General features: G+C 41.8%; 1 protein-coding gene across 5 annotated transcripts in view; it reads right to left on the bottom strand.

The window, feature by feature from the left end:
* Window positions 1-25,744, bottom strand: part of LOC115194229 (RAP1, GTP-GDP dissociation stimulator 1) — a 56,782-nt gene that overhangs the window by 9,329 nt on the left and 21,709 nt on the right. For 4 of the 5 annotated variants that reach the window (XM_029753741.1, XM_029753739.1, XM_029753740.1 and 1 more), the window contains 5 exons: window positions 22,635-22,760; window positions 19,204-19,350; window positions 13,536-13,664; window positions 12,255-12,380; window positions 4,842-4,985 (listed from right to left, as the gene is read on the bottom strand). In XM_029753741.1, coding sequence (XP_029609601.1) covers window positions 4,842-4,985; window positions 12,255-12,380; window positions 13,536-13,664; window positions 19,204-19,350; window positions 22,635-22,760 — 672 coding nt within the window. The remainder of the gene's footprint in view (window positions 1-4,841; window positions 4,986-12,254; window positions 12,381-13,535; window positions 13,665-19,203; window positions 19,351-22,634; window positions 22,761-25,744) is intronic. The other variant, XM_029753743.1, reaches the window with a different exon arrangement.

The following is a 25,744-nucleotide window of genomic DNA, read 5'->3' as shown; positions in this document are numbered from 1 at the left end:
AGAAAGTTTCCATCTATATTTTTCGCAGCTGTCAATTTACCACCACTAACCGATGCTGGCACTAAGACCGCACTCAACGAGCTGTATTGAGCTATAAGCAAACAAGAAAATGCTCATCCAGAGGCCGCGCTCCTAGTGGCCAGTGATTTTAATGCAGGAAAGCTGAAATCCGTTTTAGTTCATTTCTAACATCATGTCACCTGTGCAACTAGAGTGGAAAAAAACTCTAGATCATCTTTACTCCACACACAGAGAAGCATACAAAGCTCTCCCTCGCCCTCCATTTGGCAAATCTGACCATAACTCTATCCTGAGCGGCGCAGTAGACTAAAGCACTGCATCTCAGTGCTAGAGGTGTCACTACAGACACCCTGGTTCGAATCCAGGCTGTATCACAACCGGCCGTGATTGGGAGTCCCATAGGGTGGCGCACAATTGGCTCAGCGTCGTCCGGGTTTGGCCGGTGTAAGCCGTCATTCTAAAGAAGAATTTGTTCTTCACCAACTTGCCTAGTTAAATAAAGGTGAAAAAAATAAAATAAATTGTTGAGGAAAAACATTTATTTAATCCATTTTAGAATAAGGCTGTAACGTAACAAAATGTGGAGAAGGGGAAGGGGTCTGAATACTTTCCTAATGCATTGTATACGTATTGTCACTGTGGGGACAACGTCGTCGACGCACTTATTAATGAATCCGATGACTGATGTGGTAAACTCTTCAATGCCATTGGATGAATCCCGGTACATATTCCAGTCTGTGCTAGCAAAACAGTTCTGTTGCTTAGCATCAGCTTCATCTGACCACTTCCGCACTGAGCGTGTCACTGGTACTTACTGTTGGAATTTTTGCTTGTAAGCAGGAATCCATTTTTAACCTTTATTTAACCAGGTAGGCAAGTTGAGAACAAGTTCTCATTTACAACTGCGACCTGGCCAAGATAAAGCAAAGCAGTTCGACACACAACAACACAGAGTTACACATGGAGTAAACAAACATACAGTCAATAATACAGTTGAAAAACAAGTCTATATACACTGCTCAAAAAAATAAAGGGAACACTTAAACAACACAATGTAACTCCAAGTCAATCACACTTCTGTGAAATCAAACTGTCCACTTAGGAAGCAACACTGATTGACAATACATTTCACATGCTGTTGTGCAAATGGAATAGACAACAGGTGGAAATTATAGGCAATTAGCAAGACACCCCCAATAAAGGAGTGGTTCTGCAGGTGGTGACCACAGACCACTTCTCAGTTCCTATGCTTCCTGGCTGATGTTTTGGTCACTTTTGAATGCTGGCAGTGCTTTCACTCTAGTGGTAGCATGAGACTGAGTCTACAACCCATACAAGTGGCTCAGGTAGTGCAACTCATCCAGGATGGCACATCAATGCGAGCTGTGGCAAGAAGGTTTGCTGTGTCTGTCAGCGTAGTGTCCAGAGAATGGAGGCTCTACCAGGAGACAGGCCAGTACATCAGGAGACGTGGAGGAGCCCGTCGTAGGGCAAACACCCAGCAGCAGGACCACTACCTCCGCCTTAGTCACTTTACCCCTACCTACATGTAGAAATTACATCGACTAACCTGTACCCCCGCACATTGACTCGGTACTTGTACTCCTTGTATAGCCTCGTTATTGTCATTTTACTGTGTTACTATTTCCTACACACATACACGACTGTTCAAAAGTTTGGGGTCACACAGAAATGTCCTTGTTTTTGAAAGAAAATCTATTTTTTTCCATTAAAATGACATCAAATTGTTCAGAAAAACAGTGGAGACATTGTCAATGTTGTACATGACTATTGTAGCTGGAAACGGCAGATTTTTTTATGGAAAATCTACATAGGCGTACAGAGGCCCATTATCAGCAACCATCACTCCTGTGTTCCAATGGCACCTTGTCTTAGCTAATCCAAGTGTATCATTTTATAAGGCTAATTGATCATTTGAAAACCCTTTTGCAATTATGTTAACACAGCTGAAAACTGTTGTCTGATTAAAAAAGCAATACAACTGGCCTTCTTTAGGCTAGTTGTGTATCTGGAGCATCAGCATTTGTGGGTTCGATTACAGGCTCAAAATGTCCAGAAACAAAGACCTTTCTTCTGAAACTCGTCAGTCTATTCTTGTTCTGAGAAATTAAGGCTATTCCAGGTGATAAATTGCCAAGAAACTGAAGATCTCATACAACACTATGTACTACTCCCTTCACAGAACAGCGCAAACTGGCCCTAACCAGAATATAAAGAATAGTGAGAGGCCCCGGTGCACAACTGAGCAAGCGGACAAGTACATTAGAGTGTCTAGTTTGAGAAACAGACGCCTCACAAGTCCTCAACAGGCAGCTTCATTAAATAGTACCCGCAAAACACATCTCAACGTCAACAGTGAAGAGGCGACTCCGGGATGCTGGCCTTCTAGTTGCAAAGAAAATGTCATATCTCAGAATGGCCAATAAAAAGAAAAGATTAAGATGGGCAAAAGAACACAGACACTGGACAGAGGAACTCCGCCTAGAAGGCCAGCATCCCGGAGTCACCTCTTCGCTGTTGACGTTGAGACTGGTGTTTTGTAATTAATTGTAATCGAACCCACAAATGCTGATACTCCAGAAACTCAACTAGTCTAAAGGCGGCCAGTTTTATTGCTTCTTTAAATCAGCACAACCGTTTTCAGCTGTGCTAACATAATTGCACAAGGGTTTTCTAATGATCAATTAGTCTTTTAAAATTATAAACTTGGATTAGCTAACACAACGTGCCATGGAACACAGGAGTGATGGTTGCTGATAATGGGCCTCTGTACGCCTATGTAGATATTCCATTAAAAAGAAATCAGCTGTTTCCAGCTACAATAGTCATTTACAACATTAACAATGTCTACACTGTATTTCTGATCAATTTGATGTTATTTTAATGGACAAAAATGTGGTAGTGTATATTTTTCTTACTTTTTAACTTTGGGAATGGGTTCGTAAGTAAGCAAGCATTTCACGGTAAAATCTACACCTGTTGTATTCGGCGCATGTGACCAATACATTTTTATTTGGTTCAGAGCCTTAATTTGGCCTTAGTATAAGTGTTCGCACATCCATGAGTCTCTGTGTGTGTATGTATGTACAGTTGAAGGCGCAAGTTCATATACACTTAGGTTGGAGTCATTAAAACTCGTTTTTCAACCACCACAAATTTCTTGTTAATAAACTATAGTTCTGGCAAGTCGGTTAGGACATCTACTTTATGCATGACACAAGTCATTTTCCCAACAATTGTTTACAGACTTATTTCACTCATAATTCACTGTATCACAATTCCAGTGGGTCAGAAGTTTACATACTCTAAGTTGACTGTGCCTTTAAACAGCTTGGAAAATTCCAGAAAATGATGTCATGGCTTTAGAAGCTTCTGATAGGCTAATTGACATCATTTGAGTCAATTGGAGGTGTACCTGTGGATGTATTTCAAGGCCTACCTTCAAACTCAGTGCCTCTTTGCTTGACATCATGGGAAAATCAAATGAAATCAGCCAAGACTTCAGAAACAAAATTGTAGACCTCCACAAGTCTGGTTCATCCCTTGGGAGCAATTTCCAAACGCCTGAAGGTACCACGTTCATCTGTGCAAACAATAGTACGCAAGTATAAACACCATGGGACCACGCAGCTGTCATACCGCTCAGGAAGGAGACGCATTCTGTCTCCTAGAGACCTTGTGAAGATGCTGGAGGAAATGGGTACAAAAGTATCTATATCCACAGTAAAACGAGTCCTATATCGAAATAACCTGAAAGGCCACTCAGCACGGTAGAAGCCAATGCTCCAAAACCGCCATAAAACCGCCAGACTATGGTTTGCAACTGCACATGGGGACAAAGATCGTACTTTTTGGAGAAATTGTCCTCTGGTCGGATGAAACAAAAATATAACTGTTTGGCCATAATGACCATCGTTATGTTTGGAGGAAAAAGGGGGAGGCTTGCAAGCCGAAGAACACCATCCCAACCGTGAAGCACAGGGGTGGCAGCATCATGTTGTGAGGGTGCTTTGCTGCAGGAGGGACTGGTGCACTTCACAAAATAGATGGCATCATGAGGGAGGAAAATGTATGTGGATATATTGAAGCAACATCTCAAGACATCAGTCAGGAAGTTAAAGCTTGGTCGCAAATGGGTCTTCCAAATGGACAATGACCCCAAGCATACTTCCAAAGTTGTGGCAAAATGGCTTAAGGACAACAAAGTCAAGGTATTGGAGTGGCCATCACAAAGCCCTGACCTCAATCCCATAGAACATTTGTGGGCAGAACTGAAAAAGCGTGTGTGAGCCTACAAACCTTACTCAGTTACACCAGCTCTGTCAAGAGGAATAGGCCCAAACTCACCCAAATTATTGTGGGAAGCTTGTGGAAGGCTACCTGAAACGTTTGACCCAAGTTAAACAATTTAAAGGCAATGCTACCAAACACTAATTGAGTGTATGTAAACTTCTCACCCACTGGGAATGTGATGAAAGAAATAAAAGCCTGAATAAATAATTCTCTACTAATATTATGACATTTCACATTCTTAAAATAAAGTGGTGATCCTAACTGACCTAAGACAGGGAATTTTACTCGGATTAAATGTCAGGAATTGTGGAAAACTGAGTTTAAATGTATTTGGCTAAGGTATATGTAAACTTCCGACTTCAACTGTATGTATGTATGGTTGAAGTCGGAAGTTTACATACACCTTAGCCAAATACATTTAAACTCAGTTTTTCACAATTCCTGACATTTAATCCGAGTAAAAATTCCCAACTGTATGTGTATGCATGTATGTGTGTTTGTAGTACCTCCCAGCAGCAGCAGCACCATGAGATCGGAGGCTGTTTTGAGCTGCGCCACATCCTCCTCCCGCACTCCGTCCACTGTGTGAACTACCACATCTAACAGACACTCCACCAGGCCGGCCTCCACCAACTGCAGCTTGATCACATCTGAGACAGAAAAAAAGAGAGAGAGAGAGAGAGAGAAAAAAAAGAGAGAGAAAAAAATGAGAGAAAAAAGAGAGAAAAAAAAGAGAAAAAAAGAGAGAGAAAAAAAGAGAAAAAAAAGAGAAAAAAAAAGAGAAAAAAAAGAGGAAAAAAAAGAGAGAGACAGAAATGCAGTTACACAGAATTAACAATGACATTTAATCCTATGGTGAGAACGAGCACCGCCTGGTCATGCACGCTGTGAAAAGATGTCAAGTCAGCAGTTTATTAACAACTTGTGACACACACACACAGCATATCTCCCACAGACACATGCCAGGTTTGTTTATACACCCCACTCATATATGACATACATCATTGTCCATTTTTTGTCCGGCAAAAGTACAACTTTCTCAGAAGCTTTGTGCATTTCTTGTTGGCTAATCTTCAACAGTTGTCATTCATCCGGCAACGGATGACTCCCACTGAAAAAGCATTGACTTCATCCGAAATTCTCCGACACAAAATCCCAGTGTGCCGACAGTCTTTTCTTTTTTAGGATTCATACCTTACTTGTGATGTTTACTTTGTGATTATTACTTTTTCGGACCCAATTCCACTTCCCCTGCTCGAGTGTCAAAGGGTCCACTGGGGTAATCATTACGAAACATCATGTTTGTCTTAGTTTTGTTTTTCAAAAGTGTATGCGATTCATGAGACTGGTAGTAGCACCCTTGGCGTTCCTTATAAGGCAGTACACATCTCAACTGTAACATAAATATGTCTTAGATAATGAAGATCTGTGAGTACATGTATATGATTCAAACAGAGATAAAAATGGTGATTGATGCACTAGCCTATTGTGCTGTGTCATCTAAGGAATAACCTTACAAGGAAGTAGTACTATGTAAGGAACGTCAGTCTTTCCTGGCAGGAAGTCCATGTGAGAAACAGGAGGGTGGTATAGACGACAGTTGGTTCATCAAGACATGAATGGTAGCAGGGTGAACTTCCTTAAAACATCATCCATTTAATTTGTTCAAATACTGGTTGAATGCAGTCAACTCAAGAACATGGATATGAACTGGAAGTCCTGGCTCACTCAAGGAATCCCGCTTGAGTAAGTCAAACAATGTGGTGATCATTTTCAATAAACATCTGAAAAAAAGTGTTTTGAATGACCTATTTATAACCTGAATTGGAACGCAGTGGCTGTACAGTAACATGCTATACATGACATCCGAGCTCTGGGTCTTCACTTCACAGCTCTGTATGGGTTTTGACTGACAGCCGTTCTGAACTTGACACCATAGGGAGGGATGGGGCAACTTTCCACGTCTGAGTGAGGGAAACGCTGTAAAGTACGAGGACTTGATGTATTTTGAAAGATGAGATGTTGAGGATAATAAACGCAGCTTTGATGTTATACAAGCATGCCAAACACCCATGAGTCCAAATGTTTAACTGCTATCATGGTTATGCATATGCTTTCCATAATTCTTCTGTAAGAAACATAATTTAGCCCTATCCATATACGCCAATTAAACTGAAATTGCGGGTGTCAAGGTCATATAAAAAAGTAAGCCGTTACTTGAATTTCTTGAAACGCTTCACTGTGCGTTTCTTTTTCTGTTGTCATCCTGTTGAGGTGTGGGAAGGTGTGGGGTAGAGGCCTTCATCTGTCCAAAAAGTTTGACCCGTCCTGAAATGGACCTGGGACTTTTCCCCATCCGGACCTGGTAGGTAGGTAGGTAGGTAGGTATGCATGTATGCATGTATGTATGTATGTATGTATGTATGTATGTATGCATGTATGTATATACACATACATATACATACATACACAAACCCGATATGCATTATATATACACAATGCATATCGGGTCCAGGTGGGGAAAAGTCCCAGGTCCATTTCAGGACGGGTCAAACTTATATATATATAATGCATATCGGGTCCGGGTGGGGAAAAGTCCCAGGTCCACTAATATATATTAAACCCGTTCTGAACGGACTAGAGGACAACTAGACCCATTCCGTATAGACACGGTTGGTTCAATCTTTAAGCTACTTTATTAACCAGACCTGATAAAGCCTGAGGGAGGGGAAGTAGCGAGAGATGATGCTCTAGCAGGAGTCGTGCGGTGTCTGTAGGCTACTGTGAGTGTAAGCAAGTGACAGGGTGAGCAGGGAGGAGGGAGAGGCCAACAACAACAAGCTACATGTGCCACTCGTGAAAAGCAAGAACAGAATCGCTCTCTCTCTCTCACACGCACACACCGGATCGTGTGTTGGGTATTGAGGTGGATCGGTGAAAACCTCTAGTGTGGGATACAAATCAATGCACATCGTTTTATTGTACCAACTCCGCAGATTGTCCGATCTGAAAAATGTATAGGCTAAATAATGCTAAATGCTTCACTTGTGGGGGTGGGCCTTGGTGAATGCAACCATGTGATCGTTTTCTTTCTTGTACTAATGTGTGTGTAAAGCCCAAAGATGACACTTGAGGAAATTGAAATAAATGGTACAGAATGTACCCTTAATTAGTAGTTTATAATACTTCTAATTTACATTGACCCATGTATATTAAAAGGCCTATATCATAACATTGTTCAATATTTATATAAATTAATTAGCAACCGTCATGGAGCAATCTACAGTCTCTGGCCCCACCCTACATGACACAGAAATGAAGTGCGTATTTCACACAAATGACTTGGTTCCGTTGTCACCCACAAAACAAGGGTTAACTTATAGCTGAGCCTATTCCTCATGCAGCAGTATTGTCAAAGATAGGAGAGAAGGATACAGGGTTCATACAGGGTTTAAATCAGGCGGTGTCAAAGGAAGGCCCAGAAAAAATTGACAAAGACTCCAGCCACCCAAGCCATAGACTGTTCACTCTGCTACTGTCTGGCAAACAGTGCCGGAGTATCGGCTCTCGGACCAATAGGCTCCGAGACATATTCAATCCCCAATCCATAAGACTGCTAAATAGCCAGACTGTCACAGTAAATAGTCAATTAATGGTACGCCAATTATCTGCACTGACCCTACGCGCACTCACTAAACATTATAAATACACATACATACTGACATAACACACATATCACGCATCATTTGCTGCTTCTACACTGTTGTTAATTTTACTCTTATTATCTATCCCGATGTCTAGTCACTTTACCCTGCCTTCCTGTACATATCTACCTCAAATACCTTATTATTATCATCTATTCTGATGCCTAGTCACTATGCACTGCCTTCATGTACAGTTGAAGTAGGAAGTTTACACACACCTTAGCCAAATACATTTAAACTCAGTTTTCCACAATTCCTGACATTTAATCATAGTAAAAATTCCCTGTCTTAGGTCACTTAAGATCACCACTTTATTTTAAGAATGTGAAATGTCAGAATATTAGTAGAGAGATTTATTTAAGCTTTTATTTCTTTCACCACATTCCCAGTGGGTCAGAAGTTTACATACACTCAATTAGTATTTGGTAGCATTGCCTTTAAATTGTTTAACTTGGCTCAAGCTTTTTGGGTAGCCTTCCACAAGCTACCCACAATAAGTTGGGCGAATTTTGGCCCATTCCTCCTGACAGAGATGGTGTAACTGAGTCAGGTTTGTAGGCCTCCTTGCTCACACGCGCTTTTTCAGTTCTGCACCTCAAATTTTCTATAGGATTGAGGTCAGGGCATTGTGATGTTCACTCCAATACCTTGACTTTGTTGTCCTTAAGCCATTTTGCCACAACTTTGGAAGTATGCTTGGGGTCATTGTCCATTTGGAAGACCCATTTGCGACCAAGCTTTAACTTCCTGACTGATGTCTTGATATGTTGCTTCAATATATCCACATACACTTTCGTTCCTTATGGTGCCATCTATTTTGTGAAGTGCACCAGGCCCTCCTGCAGCAAAACAACATGATGCTGCCACCCCTGTGATTCACGGTTGGGATGGTGTTCTTCGGCTTGCAAGCCTCCCCCTTTTTCCTCCAAACAGAACGATGGGCATTATGGCCAAACAGTTCTATTTTTGTTTCATCAGACCAGAGGACATTTCTCCAAAAAGTACGATCTTTGTCCCCATGTGCAGTTGCAAACCATAGTCTGGCGGTTTTATGGCGGTTTTGGAGCATTGGCTTCTTCCGTGCTGAGTGGCCTTTCAGGTTATGTCGATATAGGACTTGTTTTACTGTGGATATAGATACTTTTTTACCCGTTTCCTCCAGCATCTTCACAAGGTCCTTTGCTGTTGTTCTGGGATTGATTTGCACTTTTTGCATCAAAGTACGTTCATCTCTAGGAGACAGAACGCGTTTCCTTCCTGCGCGGTATGTCGGCTGCGTGGTCCAATGGTGTTTATACTTGCGTACAATTGTTTGTACAGATGAACGTGGTAGCGTCTGTCGTTTGGAAATTACTCCCAAGGATGAACCAGACTTGTGGAGGTCTACAATTTTTTTCCTGAGGTCTTAGCTGATTTCTTTTGATTTTCCCGTGATGTCAAGCAAAGAGGCACGGAGTTTGAAGGTAGGCCTTGAAATACATTCACAGGTACACCTCCAATTGACTCAAATGATGTCAATTAGCCTATCAGAAGCTTCTAAAGCCATGACATTATTTTCTGGAATTTTCTAAGCTGTTTAAAGGCACAGTCAACTTAGTGTATGCAAACTTCTGACCCACAGGAATTGTGATAAAGTGAATTTTAAGTGAAATAATCTGTCTGTAAATAATTATTGGAAGAATTACTTGTGTCATGCACAAAGTAGACGTCCTAACCGACTTGCCAGAACTATAGTTTGTTAACAAGAAATTTGTGGAGTGGTTGAAAAACTAGTTTTAATGACTCCAACCTCAGTGCATGTAATCTTCCGACTTCAACTGTATCTACCTCAAATATCTTGTACCTCTGCACAATGATCTGGTACTGGTACTGTATAGCTCCATTCTTTTGTATTTTATTTAGTTCCTTGCGTTTATATTTTATTTTTAAACTCTGCCTCGTTGGGAAGGGCTCGTAAGCAAGCATTTCACGATAAAGTCTACACCAGTTGTATTCGGCACATGTGACAAATAAAATTGGATTTGATTTGTATGAAGGGAGAAAGAGATTAAAATATGTTTGAGTCTAGGATTGTATTGTGTGTGCATGCGACAGAGAGAGGGATAGAGAGAGAGAGAGCGAGGGATAGAGAGAGAGAGAGCGAGGGATAGAGAGAGAGAGCGAGGGATAGAGAGAGAGAGAGCGAGGGATAGAGAGAGAGACAGCGAGGGATAGAGAGAGAGACACAGAGAGAGAGAGACACAGAGAGAGAGAGACACAGAGAGAGAGAGACACAGAGAGAGAGAGAGAGAGACACAGAGAGAGAGAGAGAGAGACAGAGAGAGAGAGAGAGAGACAGAGAGAGAGACAGAGAGAGAGACAGAGAGAGAGACAGAGAGAGAGACAGAGAGAGAGACAGAGAGAGAGAGACAGAGAGAGACAGAGAGAGAGACAGAGAGAGAGACAGAGAGAGAGACAGAGAGAGAGAGAGAGAGAGAGAGAGAGAGAGAGAGAGAGAGAGAGAGAGAGAGAGAGAGAGAGAGAGAGAGAGAGAGAGAGAGAGAGACTTTTCTCTGGAGTAGAGTTAAGTAGGATGTTGTCTAGGAGACTGGCAGAATGGGAGAATCCACTGTGCTGCCCAGAATGATAACAACAGTCAGTGAGTCTCACACATACACTGTATCACACTATCCTTCTCCCCCACCCACCCACACACTATTCCAAGCATGCTCTTTTTTGTGTGCTAAAAACAGCTGACACATTTTCACACAGCAGCCTCAGCCGTGCAGCTGACAGCTAAGGATGCGCGAGCCGCTTCACTCCAATGATCAGTTACCAAGGCCACAGGTGACTCGACATAATGTAGTCCTCAGTCCCGTGAGTGAGAATTCAGAGGAAAATATGCAGTCGAAAAATGCATTCAACTGGTAAGCGTAATTCTCCCTTTAAATGATCCTCATATAATTCAATAAAACCACTCCGCATGCGCATTGAAGCCGGGATATGTTTTTACTTATCATGTTTTTATTTGGTTTCAGGCACTGACCCAAATATTACAGTGGTGGCTATATTTATTTTGCTGTTCCAATGTGCAGTGTGACTTCAACAAAGGTAGTTTCCTCGCCAAACTGTGACTTCAAATAATTCATTATTCATTTCTGACAAAGGGGAGTTAAAAAATCGGAACTAGATCATTTCTAATGTGCATGCACGCCACACACACACACACACACACACCACAGTTTCTGTATGCTTATTTGACGTGTAATCATGGCTAATGTAAATGGCCATATGGATGCAATCATTTGCAATGCTAATTCTACACCATCAAAACACCGGCTCATATAATTCAGTACAATATTCCTGTACCCCAACTAGGTTTGGGCGGAATACCATATACTGGGGTATTTTGAAATACAGACATGTGTTTTTTACGGTATTAAAAATCATATCTACATTAATACATTCATTATGGATAATCCTGAATGAATCGTGAATAATGATGAGTGAGAAAGTTAGAGGGTCAAAGATCATACACCGCAGACATGCTAACCTCTCACCATTACCAATAACACTCATCACTTTCTCAGTCATCATTATTCACCATTCATTCAGGATTATCCACAATCATGGTAGCATCCACACGAATGTAGAAGTGTTCAGAAACACATTCTATTCTTAATTACAATAAAAAGTGACTCCAAAAAGACAACACATGATTTACTATTCATTTCAATTGGTCACAAAATAATCTGAAACAGAACAAATATGAACTGAAACCAAAATGAGTCACAAGCTTGATGTAATCACTGCGTGTTAGGAATATGGGACCAAACACTATTTATAATCATCTTTATGGGTGTCAATCATTTTGTGAAAGAGTTTGTTTAGCATGTTAGGTAAAATATAAATTGTTAAACAAAATCTATTTCTCTGAGAAATGAATTGTATTAGTATAAAATAATATAATTTCCCCAGAATTTTTGGGCATACAATATAGCTCAGTATTTAAATTATTTATTTTATACAGGTATTATTTCTTATCTTAATCAAGGGTGTCAATCATTTCAGACCACACTGTACTTACACAGTATGACATCACATTCCCCTGACAACAGTATGTAGATCGGAAAATAATTTCCGCCTACTGTATTATATGTTGACATTTGATAATTGTAACCCGACTTGCCCGTCTTAATCGCCTCTGTAGGGATAAATAAAGTTGTATTGAATTACCGTTCTCAGCGAGTGGAGCCAGGACCTCAAAGATCATCTCCTTCTTCTCGTGCTCCGCTTGCCTCTGGAACAGACGCACCAGCTCCTCGGCAATGTTCGTGGAGGCAAACTGTTCCTTACTGGACTCTGCAGAGAGGGAAGGAAAAAGTTCAATCAAGATGACATGACTGGTCCAGTCTGTTCGTGATTTAGCGGAATCTTCCCTGTGTTTATTCATCATTCATCATCAGCTCTAGTCGGCTGGCCCTCGCTACGTATTCGTCGCCAGACCCACTGGCTCCAGGTCATCTATAAGTCTATGCTAGGTAAAGCTCCGCCTTATCTCAGCTCACTGGTCACGATAGCGCTCGTTCCAGCAGGTATATCTCACTGATCATCCCTAAAGCCAACACCCCATTTGGCCGCCTTTCCTTCCAGTTCCCTGCTGCCAGTGACTGGAACGAATTGCAAAAATCGCTGAAGTTGTAGACTTTTTATTTCCCTCACTAACTTTAAACATCAGCTATGTGAGCAGCTAACCGATCGCTGCAGCTGTACATAGTCCATCTGTAAATAGCCCACCCAATCTACCTACCTCATCCCCATACTGTTTTTATTTACTTTTCTGCTCTTTTGCACACCAGTATCTCTACTTGCACATCATCATCTGCTCATTTATCACTCCAGTGTTAATCTGCTAAATTGTAATTATTTGCTCCTATGGCCTATTTATTGTCTACCTCCTCATGCCTTTTGCACACACTGTATATAGACTTTCTTTTTTTTCTACTGTGTCATTGACTTGTTTATTGTTTATTCCATGTGTAACTCTGTGTTGTTGTCTGTGTCACACTGCGTTGCTTTATCTTGGCCAGGTCGCAGTTGTAAATGAGAACTTGTTCTCAACTGGCCTACCTGGTTAAATAAAGGTGAAATAAATAAATACAAATAAAAATCATAACGATCGCAGAGTTTGCACCAGGCTAGCTAGCGAAGACAGACACTGGAATCAGTTCTGTCCCTAGTTTATATATGACAAAAAATGTGAAGCAAGTCACCGTTCAACTTCCTACTAGGGTTGACAGTTTTGAATCATACGGCAAGATAAAAAATATATGGTACTCTTGTTATCTATGCCGATATGGTATGGTATCTTGGATTACAAATCGATGGTAGGTTTATGCTCAAAATCCCAGACAGTATTGTAGTAAAGCTGATCTGCGACCAGAATGGCAGATCAACAGCGTTCTGATGTATGTACCCATAGAATTAGAATTCTACATCTATGGAAGGCGTACTCACCCAGCTCGGCAAGGTTTCCGAAGGCAATGAGGCACATCTCTGTGAGGGCTGTGTTGTCAGAGTGGAGACCCAGCAACTTCACCAGGGTGGGGATCACTCCCATGTTGATCAGCTGGGCCTGCAAGGAGTCTGGAGAGGACACAGGGGGAATAACAGAGGGAAGGTATGAGCACTGCCATCTAGAGTCTGGGAGTTGAAATTACAATAAGGGGGGGGGGGGGGGGGTTCTGTGTGTGTGTGTGTGTGTGTGTGTGTGTGTGTGTGTGTGTGTGTGTGTGTGTGTGTGTGTGTGTGTTTAAAAGTGTAACAAGCCAAAAGGGAGGTATAAAGAAATAAATGCAATGTCTTAAAATAAAGTCTCAAGAGGATTGTAAAAGGCAAATAAGAGGCAATTTATAAAAAGGGAAATGAGTTGCTGCAAACAAGGAAAGAAATCTGCAGTTGTTTTCTATTTGCATAATGTAGACCAGCTATATATTGTCATTAAGGTCCATGTCATGTACAGTATGTCAGAGAGCAGATGTTTTTCCCTGGATATAGTGACCTCTGGAAAACCAGCTAGAGGAGCTAGCGCCTATAGAGGAGAGAGAGGAGAAAGAGTTGATTAAGTTGGATTTTAAAAGATGACCGACACTGACAAACAGATGACAAAGGAAGGATGGGTACAGGGGTGGGGGGGGGAAGTAAAACGAAGGGACTAAAATGAATGAATAAGCACATTTTAAAGACAAAAAGAGAGAGATAAAAGGGTAGAAGGAGAAAGGGAGGGGAAGCGAGTGAGTGAGGGAGAAAGGAAGTAACCAATTGATAAAAAGCCATCTTGGTGAATTAATGAGGGTTCTCGCTGAAATACAAGCGAGGTTTGTTATTCTTTCAAAAACATTAACCATAATCCACATTATGCCTCGACACAAGCACAGACCTACTGGAGGCGAGCGAATTCCAGAAACATAAACCAACTTGGGTCAAAGTTATCATGACCCAAATCTACAAAAAAAAAAAAAAAAAACCTTTACAAAATCTCGATTTCTATTTGTTAGGGAATGTCAAACAAGGCCTTGTAGAAATAATTGTCAATTTGCACAGCCGCTGTAAAGACCATTGGATGTGCGGACCTTCTATAAATATTAGTGAAGGTTATATTAGCTGCGGTGACAGTTTACAAACAGCCAGCTGAAGGGAGGGGGCTGCTGGCGGCCACAGAAACTCATTTGCATGGTGTAATTGCAAAATGCGCCGGCCCGCGATGCGCAGAGTGGACCAACTCCATTACTCTGACGTGTTAGATTCCGTAGCCCAGGGTAGAGGACAAGACTGTGGTCGCGCTCCTCTCTTTACAGCTCCAAGGACGTGTTGCGCATGTAGTAATTGTATGCACTATTATCATCAACTAGCCGATCAGTACCATTTTTGTTTTACCGATTCGTTTGTCAAAATCAATTCGCGGGCCAGAAAAAAGTCATTTATTTGAAAATATATAGGGCAATTATCATCCTTTCTATCTAGTTTAAGATGTTCAAGTGCGTTTGATTATAACTCACATATGTCAAACAGAACATTCACGATGTTCAAGTTTGGACTGGAGTGTTTTTTTTTTACCCAAAACAATAATTCCCCCCTCCAATGGGCTGGATTGAATGGGCTCATGGGCAAGGCCATAGTTTGCCTACCCCTGGTCTAGAGGCTATATGAAGTAAAGTGTTTCCGTCCTGTTTTCTCAAGCATCCTTTCCATGGAGCGGTGAAAAATGGCCTTATTCAAAGCTAAACAGATTTGCCCATAAATAACCCTAACTGAGAGAAAACATGCCTGTGTGAGATATTTTAAATGGGATTTGACTTGAGGCTTTGCTGAGCCCCGTGAAGTGGTTTCATTTAGCGCCCTGATAGTGGTGCTTGGCGGCTGGGGCTAAACGCTGGTGGCACTGGAAGTAGCACCGCTATAAAGCAGAGGACAGTGTAATCAACATATAAATAGAATTCTACCCATCACGGAACATTGACTTGAATGGGGATGTCCGTTCTAATAAATATATTTCTCCTGAGTAATCACAGCACTGTTTAATGTCTGGTGATTGGATCGCAGACCATTGGCTTATGGAGAGAAAATCCACTTAGCTCCATGTTTAATTGTGGGAAAGAAACATTTGACATTGAGAGCCTCAGGGGTAAATTTTCAGCTGTCGCATGTGCCTCCCCTGAACGCCACGTTTTCGTACGCATTCATTTTTCCTCAGTCTATTTTGGTGAGTGACCTTGGACTGGTCGGGGATCGTACGGGAGAGGCGATAGATCGAAAAGTAATTACTGTTCCGCATCTTGCCGACGGAGGAGAAAAAAAACCCAACTTGGGCCATTCATTAATTATTTACAAGATTCAGAGAGCAGCAGTACGTCGTGGAACCTCAGGGGTGTAAACAGTCGTGAGCAGCCCTCTCTCTACACCACTAACCAGCCTGGGTTAGATTCATTAATGCAATCCTTAGCAAAACATTTTGCAACAGAGAGTGTTTTGCAATGAAAACGAGTTTCTAATTGGACAAATTCAGAGAGATCTCTCTCTGTTTCTGCCCATTTGCTTCCTAGTGAATACACTCCTGGTGAACCAACAGTCCAACCAAGACTACATCTCAACTTTCTGTAGTAATTAGAAGAGGCTGAGGATTCCAGGGCAGTTACATTTTCTACTAACTTTAAAGGTGTTAGGGTTGTAACATGTACAGTAACTTGCAAAATAAAATGTTACATCATTATGACAAGACTAGTTACTTAGCTACCACAGTTAAAGGGTGCTAAACAATGTGTTCATGTGAATAGTGAATCTATACATCTATCTATGCATAGTCACTTTAATAACTCTACCTACATGTACATACTACCTCAAATAACCGGTGCCCCCACACATTGTATCGGTACCCCCCTGTATATAGTCTCGCTATTGTTATTTTACTGCTGCTCTTTAATTACTTGTTACTTTTATCTCTTATTCTTATCCGTATTGTTTTGAAACTGCATTGTTGGTTAGAGCCTGTAAGTAAGCATTTCACTGTAAGGTCTACACCTGTTGTATTCGACGCATGTGACTAATACAATTTGATTTGATCCCAAATGGCACCCTATTCTCTGGTGAAAAGAAGTGCCCTAAACAGGGTGCCATTTGGGAAGAAGTCTGATTAAACTAGAAAAAGGTTTTTGAAGGTTGACAGCAGAAGTGAACATTATTGATTACTCGGGACCTCGCACCTGGATAGACTATAAAGGCTCGGCAGGGAAGGTTGTGGGAGAATAGACAATCTAATTACAAATCAGAGAGTGACGTGTGAGGAGGGAAAGAGAAATGGCTACAGTCTAAGCTAAGGAGGGACACCCCCAACTACAAGACAAGCTGTCACTACTTTAAGAGGAAAATGACTAAGAGCTCAAGCAGGACACAACAGAAAGCAATGGACAGACCACTCTTCAAGGGACATATATGCACTTGCACTGCTACCTCCTGTCACCATAGTGAGTAAAAGCTGAGTAGCATAAACTTGAACACTGGCTAACATATAGGCTAGAGTGACAATGACTTAAAGGTCCAATGCAGCTGTTTGTATCTCAATATCAAATCATTTCATTTCTGGGTGACTGACCATTAAATACCTTACTGTAAAATGGTCAAAAACAAAAAATAGCTTCATGACAATGAGACATTCTCAAGCAAGAATTTTGCTAGAACTGGGAGTGGTCTGAGTGGGGAGGGAAAACTGAAAACTAGCTGTTATTAGCGGAGAGGTTTGGAACTCTTTCTTGTTGGTCTATATCAATAAGACTTCACAACAAGGTGCAGAATGGTTCAATTTGCATGCTGGGGGGCAAGAAGATCCTCAGCTCCACTAAAACCCATTGACAACTGTGTGCCGTTTTAAAGCAATGTTAAATAAATGTTAACTATTTGTAATATCATCACCTCTTGAAGAGCGTAGTCAGAACTACACATGTCCGATTATTCCATGCAAAACAGTTAACGGTCTTGTTCAGGGGCAGAACGACAGATTTTTACCTTGTCAGCTCAGGGATTCGATCTAGCAACCTTTCGGTTACTGGCCCAACACCACTAGGCTACCTGCCGCCCCAAGGGTAGCTACACAATAACTCTAAATATTGGCCACTATTAATTGGATATTTCAGTGATATAAAATAAAACTAGACGTGACAAGTATGAGTGGTTTAGGTTCATTTCCCATCCTTTGTGGGCTGTCTGTCAGTCAAAGAGCAGAGGGGCGCATTTGCCGATTTACTGTCATCTAATGATGTTTATTTTGCAAGCTACCGGTAGAAACTTAGTACAGTTGCTAAACATAGTGTTAACTAGACCTAATGTACTTTTTTCTACAACCAACGTTGGCCTACCTAGCGACGTTAGTTAACACGATCCCCTCTTCAGCATTGTTTTTAAGAGCGTTTAATCACGTTTGCTGCTGACAGACATGATAGGATACATTGATTGATGGACGTCAAATTGGCTAGCTAGCTAATAACAAATCATGTCAATATGGCTAGTTAACAAGCTAACTTTCAGGGGATAAACTAGATGGCTATATCCAAATAGTTTGATTTGCTTGCCATCTATAGTGGTGATGACAGTAGTCCGACTAATAACTTTACCAGTACGAGGACTGGCCGATGTCAAGCGCTTTCCAAAAGCCTAATCTCTGGTGAGGCAATTTAAATGACACGTTGTTTGCTTAGCTAGCTTGCTACATGCCAAATGGATAGGTTACGCCCACATAAATCGGAAAATATATGATCAACTGATGTTTACTGATCATAAAAAGCATGCAGTTACTTGCTGTATATCTCTGATGATAGAGTAAAAAATATGCACAATTGTTTAGCATGAAATAATCGGAAATTTGTAGTTCTGACTATGCTCTTCAAGAGGTGATGAGATTACAAACAATTAGTTAACAAAACGGCACATAGTTGTCAACGGTTTTAGTGGAGCTGGGAGTCTCCTTGCCCCTCAGCAGCCAAATCGAACGCTCTGCACCATATTGTAATGTTTTATTGATAATGACCTATTAACTAATTTACCGCCTGGCAAAACTCCAACCCACCAAAACAACTGTTACACTAAAAGGGCATTAGCATAATTTTCCCTATTTCCCAGTACTATTCCAACCTCAGTGTGGAAATGTATTTAAAACACAGCAATTTTTGACTGGGCCTTTAAGAACTGACTGGGCCTTTAAGAACTGACTTTGAAAGACAGTTCACTTCAAAATCAAAATTCGTCAGACATTTTCAGACCTCAATAGCAGTCGATATGAATCCATGCCCCCATGCCATCTAATGAGAAGATCCAGTTATATGAAAATATAGGCACAGTCTAATAGTTTGAAATTAGACTGTGCCCATGTTACCAACTGATTTGGATTTGAGGCATATAGCTGAATCAACTCAACAGATGGCCTGGGACGTGGACTCATCTCGCCAATAGACTACATAAAAATAATAAATCACACAAACGTTCATATTAAAGTGAACTATCACTTTACGACTGGATAAAAGGTGTCAACATAACGTCTAGAACAGTCACCGACACTGCCAAAGTAGATTCATTCTTAAAAACGTTTACTCTGTTTAGTTTGGTTAATGTAGTTTATCCGGGGGGAGTTGGTCATTACCATTATCATTGCTATAGTTCATCAGCATGCCACAAAAGACAGTCAAGAGCTTCCCATTGTCCGGGTCAGTATTTTGGGACAGTGACTTTATGTGTCCAGCTACTATCTGAGCCCCTCCCGCCAGGTCAACTGCACTCCTGCCCTCATCTGCAAAACAAAGAGGTCAGGGGGAAATCAAAAAAGAAGAAAAATCACACAATCACAACAAAACCAACCTGGGGGGAAAAAAATCTATAAAAAAAAAGGGGAGAGAAAGTTAAGCAAGCAGTAAAATAAAATAAAAAATACACAAAAATCACATAAGTAAATAACAAATGCTATAGAAATACAGCCATAAATAATAATTATAATAATGAATCATAACTTGAAAAAGGCAAAACAAAAAATTACTTGAGGCAGCTAACTAGAAATTAAATCACACATAACCCAAGCTAATACCTGTTGCACATAGCTCGGAGACATGAAATTACATATTGTGCGCTTTGCAGTTTGTTTCGGTCATCCCCACCCCAAACCTCAAAATGTATTGGTGCGCTTGTGGCTATCAGTCTGAAGTGCAGACAAATTTAGTGACAGTGCTGATGAAGCCAATTAGTTAAAAATAAATGCAAAATGACCTTGAATGCTAATTGATTTATCACAGGTAGATGCTTCCAGATTTCAGAATCATGGTCAAATTCATATACAGTGTGGTTATGAGTGGAAGCGACAACCATACTACAGAAGTAACAGAGTCAGGTTATGCATATGAGCATGACTGTGAACAGCAAACGTATGGTGGTTGAGTGACTGAATCCCAGCTGGATTGAATAGAGAATAAGTTTGTTCGCTTTGTGCAAGAAATAAACTGAAGGGAACTGAAGACCAGACAGCCTAGGGACCATGGGAATTGAAGTTGTCACACTCAGTGACTCCAGTCTGTTTTTATGAAATGGTTTTTAGCAGACGCCTCATTGAGTGGCCTTAATTAGCACCATGTTACTACAGACCACAGTACCTTTGTAGGACACTGCTCTGCTCAACATAGCAATCTACTACAGCTATGAAAATATATGCTAAACAAAAATATGAATGCAACAATTTCAAAGATTTTACTGAGTTACAGTTCATATAAGGAAATCAGTCAATTGAAATAAATTCATTAGGCCCTAATCTATGGATTTTACATGACTGGGCAGGGGCACAGCCATGGGTGGGCCTGGGAGGGCATATACCTACCTACTTGGCAGCCAGGTCTATCCACTTGGCAGCCTGGCCTACCCAATCAGAATGAGTTTTCCCCACAAAAGGGATTTATTACAGACAGAAATACTCCTCAGCACTGCCCCCCCCCCCATCCCCCCTCAGACCATCCCGCAGATGAAGAAGCTGGATGTGGAGGTCCTGGGCTGGTGTGGTTTCACGTGGTCTGCGGTTGTGAGGCCGGTTAGCCGTACTGTCAAATTCTCTAAAACGAAAACACTTTACATGTTGGGTTTGGATTTTTGTTCAGTTTATAATTATTGTTTACATGATTTTGGATACAATTAGCCTATGTCATATTTATAGAACATCAAATGAACCTCACTAAAGTGTTAAAAATGCCGTCAACAATGATAGTTGGGTCAAAAAAGAAAAGGGGATTAGTTAGTGCTCCTGAGGTTAGGGGTTAAACTTTAAGGACATCACCTTTGCCTGCAGACACCACATGTACTGTAGATTATTGTCTGCATTAGTTGTTTTAACACAGGAACATAGTGACACATTATACAGTGTGTGTTTAATGATGGCGGACAAAATAAGAATGTCTGGAGCGCGCAGCTGCATAGCTTGCAGAGGAAGTGGTAGATGATGAGTCAGGAAAAGAAAAGAGGTGAGAGAGCGAAAGAGAGATGGGCAGGGATTGGGAGAGAGGGTGTTGTCGGAGAAACGAAGCAGAGAAAGCAAGGGAGAAGGACTAAACAAATTGCGCTGAATCTGGTTGCCATTGATGGACAAAATGCTGGTCCTGTTTTTCTGCTGCTAGGTCTGGAAGTTGTTTGAATGCACAACGATTGGCAGTTGAAGCGGTCAGTTTGTCTTGTGGTAATTACATTTTGAAAAGGGGCCAGTACCAAACAACTACAGACTCCTTCTAAACTGATTTCTTCAGTGGTTCCCCCGTTAAGAGTTGAAAACAGCTGCAGCTCCGACTGAAACACACGTTTCTGCCACTTTGCTCGTACACTCTTTATGATCCTATCAAACCATAGACGTCTCACCTTTCAGTGATGGGAGAAACAATGCACCAGAAACAATAGCTGCCATTAAGGCCTCAACACATTTTCCCCTTAAATGTATTCACGACAACTCTTGATTAATTCCACTAAATCTTTATTCTAGTTACTTTTTTGATGCGGGGGCCGCATTTGGTCTTCAACGAGGTCTGGAGGGTCCAACTGAAAATTGGTTATATTTCCTCGCTGTCAAGATTTTTAAAAATTGTCCTCTATCCATAGTTTTTGACATTTTCTATGCTCCCAGACTGTCTAGCTTTCATTTTGGTGATTATTAACGAGCTGGACACAGTACAAAAACTATATGAATGTAGGTCCATTATAATTTCTACACTGCCCGTAACCCAAAAATGTGTTTTACTCAAACCAGACTGAACACCCTTACAGGCCGGATGTATGTTTGACACCTGTTCTAGAGGCATTGGGGGAAGTGATTGTAAGCAGTTTTATCTTTGTGTGACAGACTTTGGAAGGTGAGGGTGTCCGTCTGGGGAAGTGCTGCTCTCAGCAGGAACTCAGGGCTGACTAATTCCCCAGATTGACAGGGGATGGGCAGTCACCCTGGCGCCTTTTAAAATGGACAGAACAGAATTCCTGAATAGTGTTATATTAGAGCTGCTTAGCGAAGCTTATGCTACTCAGATGAAAAATTATGGATTTTACATTGACTTTCAGGTAGAACCATGGAATACTATAGTTATCTCACAGTAGAGATCCAGTATTTTCAGATACTTTTGGCCCTTTATGGCCAGAGTATTCCAAATTATCACCAGAGTATTTCCCACTTGTGAAACAGGCTAGTCTATATCCCATTACGATGACCTAAGACTTAACCGATTTTCAACATATCAATGCCATACAAAAGAGCCGATATTCCTAATAGCCGGTTCGGATTCCGCTGACACCAGTATTCCCCAAGATGTAAGGCACCTCCTCAGGGTTAGCAGAGGGGGGACAGTTGTCAAGTAAAGGCACTTCAATACTTCCTCTACAATTACACCTAGGCAAGATGCCCCCCCTCCTAATAAAGTGACCTCCCCATGTAAAAATTTTTTATATACAAATAAAATAAAAATCTATTTGAAAATGTTGATGGTGGAACCCATTGACACCGATCCCGGGTCCTTTTCCACCCGGTGAGAAACGTAAGGGAAACATATGACAGGGTGTACTTACGGCTGTCGTAGCAGATGTTGCCTAGGGCACGGCCTGTCTGCAGCAGCACCTCGTGGTCCTTGGAGTGGAGCAGCTGCACAAGGGGGGGGATGAGGCCCGCCTCCACACAGGGGCTACGCATGAACTCTGGAGGGGAGACGAAGCACAGGCAGGAATAGCAGTTAAGCTTGAGAGTGAAGTTTCCCCTAGGTACAGATCTAGGATCTGCTTCCCTTCCCCACAATCCTAACCACAATCCTAATCTTTAAAGGGATACTTCAGGATTTTGGCAATGAGGCCCTTTATCTACTTTCCCAGAGTCAGATAAACTTGTGGATAGCATTTTTATGGCTCTGTGTGCAGTTTGAAGGAAGTTACTAACTAGCGCTAGTGCAATTGCTAATGTGACGACCCTCCCACTCGGTGTGCCGAATTCTCTCTCTTTGCTCTTGTTTTCCTTATTAGGATGTCGGTAAGCGGCGTCGGGAGGGTCGTCAGCGATATGGGACACACCTGGGTTCGACACACTGTTGGATTTTGGTTGTGGCATTTTGTGTCTGTTTTGGCCCCTCATTATCACATCAATGTATGCAATCACTCACACCATTGTTACTTGTTTGTAGATTACTTTAGTTAATAAATATATTTTGTTATTCCTTGAGCTCCACGTTGTCTCCTTTTTTGTTACTGGCTAGGAGCCTGTTCGTGACAAGTGGGGGCTCATCTGGGATTATAAAAGTTGGTTCCTAGACATTTTGGTGGATATTATTTTGTTGCATTATGATGGGTTAATGCTATTTGGGATCCGCTTTGGTTGGTATTCACTGCATAGTCTTATAGGTGTTCGGTATAGTGCCTTAGACGCATCAGTGTTTTTGGTTGTCCGGTGACATCATCAAACATGCGTTACATGGAAAAGTATGCCAGTAGGCCCAATACTAGTGTTGTTAAGCTAACTGGTATGAGTAATTTGTTTGGGAGAAAATGTGGAATTAGTGTTTGAGGACACTAGGTGCTTTGTTTATCTTTGTGACAGCTTCTTTTTTTTGCGCTGTTTGGTAGGCCCAGTGTTGGTTGCCTTTGTTTTTTTTTGCTAAACTTGCCACTGCAGTGGATAGATGGTTGTGTACTGCATTGGATAGAGTAACATTTGTTTGTTTCCAAGTCCCTGCCCAGGTTGGAAACTCTTGCTCTACTTGCTGTTGGGACATCGGTCTGAGGAGGTCAGTACAAACTGCTGTGTACCTCCGTGGGAGATTTGGGTAGGGTAGTGCCATTTGCTACCCGGAGCTATAGCCTGTCTTTTCCCCTGTTAGGCTTAGCGACATGTTCCACTTTGGAATACATTGGGCATGGTTATTTTGTTTGGTGTCTGTGGACTCAGCAGTGGTCTCGCGGGCACATCAGTGGCTTGGGGGGAATCCGCCAGTGGGCTGGGGAGTTTTTCCATGCCAGTGGGATTTTCCATGACAGCGGGCTACAGTGCATAATTACCCACCGCGAATCTGCACGAAGACTAGGGTGGAGTTATTGTAGGATTTGGGGGAAGTTCCTTATATATCTGATGTCTCTCCTGTGGTGCCCAGTGTGATTGGTGCTTCTCTTGTTGTGGTCTGGTGTGTTCAGCAGTGACTGATGTCTTATGTACACTTGTTCATACGTGTTCCATCAGAGGAACTGTTAGAATGATGTACTAAAAGAACAGCTGTTGAAGATCGCTGATCACGACCAGGTTGAAATTTGTGATAAACGTCTTAAATTCTGTTTGGCATTCAATATCAACCTATCTGACGGAGTGTGGTATACTAGAAGTTAATGGCCGCTCCGATCTAACTAGGGCGAATGGCCGCTCCGTCTGTTAGCCCTAGTAGTCCGTCTTTTGAACAACAGAAAGAACTGCTTCTGTTACAACTAGCGCATGAGCAAGCTAAACTAGAGCATGAGTGGGTTTGGGAGTGGGCGTTAGAACAAGCTAAACTCGTGCATGATCGTGTTAAGTATGAATAGCAATTGGAATTTAAACAGAATTTGGAGAGTGCAAAAATCAAGCTGCAACAAGGACGGCTAGAGTTGGTTAGGGAAGGAAAGCTCTCTGGAGTTTGCTCTGGGAAAGTGACCCAGATTTACCTACTGTAGGGGTTGCTCCTCTCTCGGTCAAGTCCCAGACACATCTGTTGCCAAAATGTAATGAGAAGGACCCTGAGACGTTCTTTTCATTGATTGAGCGTGTTGCTGACGCTAGGAGTTGGCCTGATTCTGATCGCACTTTAATGTTGCAGTGTGTGGACTGGTAAAGCGCAGGAAGCACATTCAGCTCTTAGCAGAGCCGGCACTGTCGGCTACACTACGGTTAAAATGGCTATTACAGATTTACGAATTGGTTCCTGATGCTTACCGCCAACGATTTAAAACTTTGAAAAAGGCTGATACAGACTCATGTTGAGTTTGCGTGAGTTATCTTCAGTTTAATCGCTGGTGTACCGCTTCTGCGGTTATGACTTTCCATGGGCTGTGTGATCTGATTATGCTAGAGTAATTTAAGGATACAATCCCTGATCGTATAGCCACGTACATTAACGAAAAGTGAAGACTGTCTCTGAAGCTGCGGTTTAGGCGGATGAGTAGGTTTTGACTCAGAAAAGTGTCTTTGCAGAGCCTCGTATTCGGAAGTGAGTGGGGACGTTTGGCGAGATTTGGTCCTCGCCCACTGGTTTACGGGCAGACTTTCATCTAAGGTTGAGCCTGGCTCCTGTGGTAAAGCTGACTTTAGTCAAGAGTGTCACTACTGTCATGGTTCAGGTCATTGGAAAAACGAATGTCCTGTTCTCAGGGCTAAGTGTAAATTCAGTACTCGCGCTAACGTTAAACCTAAGCCTACTGCGTTAGCAGTGCCTGTCCCACATCTGTTCAGTCCTGTCACTATGTTTCATGCCCAGGGCCATGTGAAAGTCCCAACTGACCCAGATTGTTTACCTTTCGTTACAGAGGGTTTTGTGTGTCTGTTAAGAAGTAACGACCCAGTGCCAGTGAAGATCCTGAGTGAAACAGGTGCCTCTGAGTCTGTGTCCGTTACCCTTCTCTGCTGAGACTGATTCGGGATAGTGTCTTAATTAGAGGAATCGGTTTGAACA

The sequence above is a fragment of the Salmo trutta genome, chromosome 5, assembly GCF_901001165.1.
Source record: "Salmo trutta chromosome 5, fSalTru1.1, whole genome shotgun sequence".
Taxonomy (NCBI): Eukaryota; Metazoa; Chordata; class Actinopteri; order Salmoniformes; family Salmonidae; genus Salmo; species Salmo trutta.
This window is presented reverse-complemented; position numbering and strand designations above follow the sequence as displayed.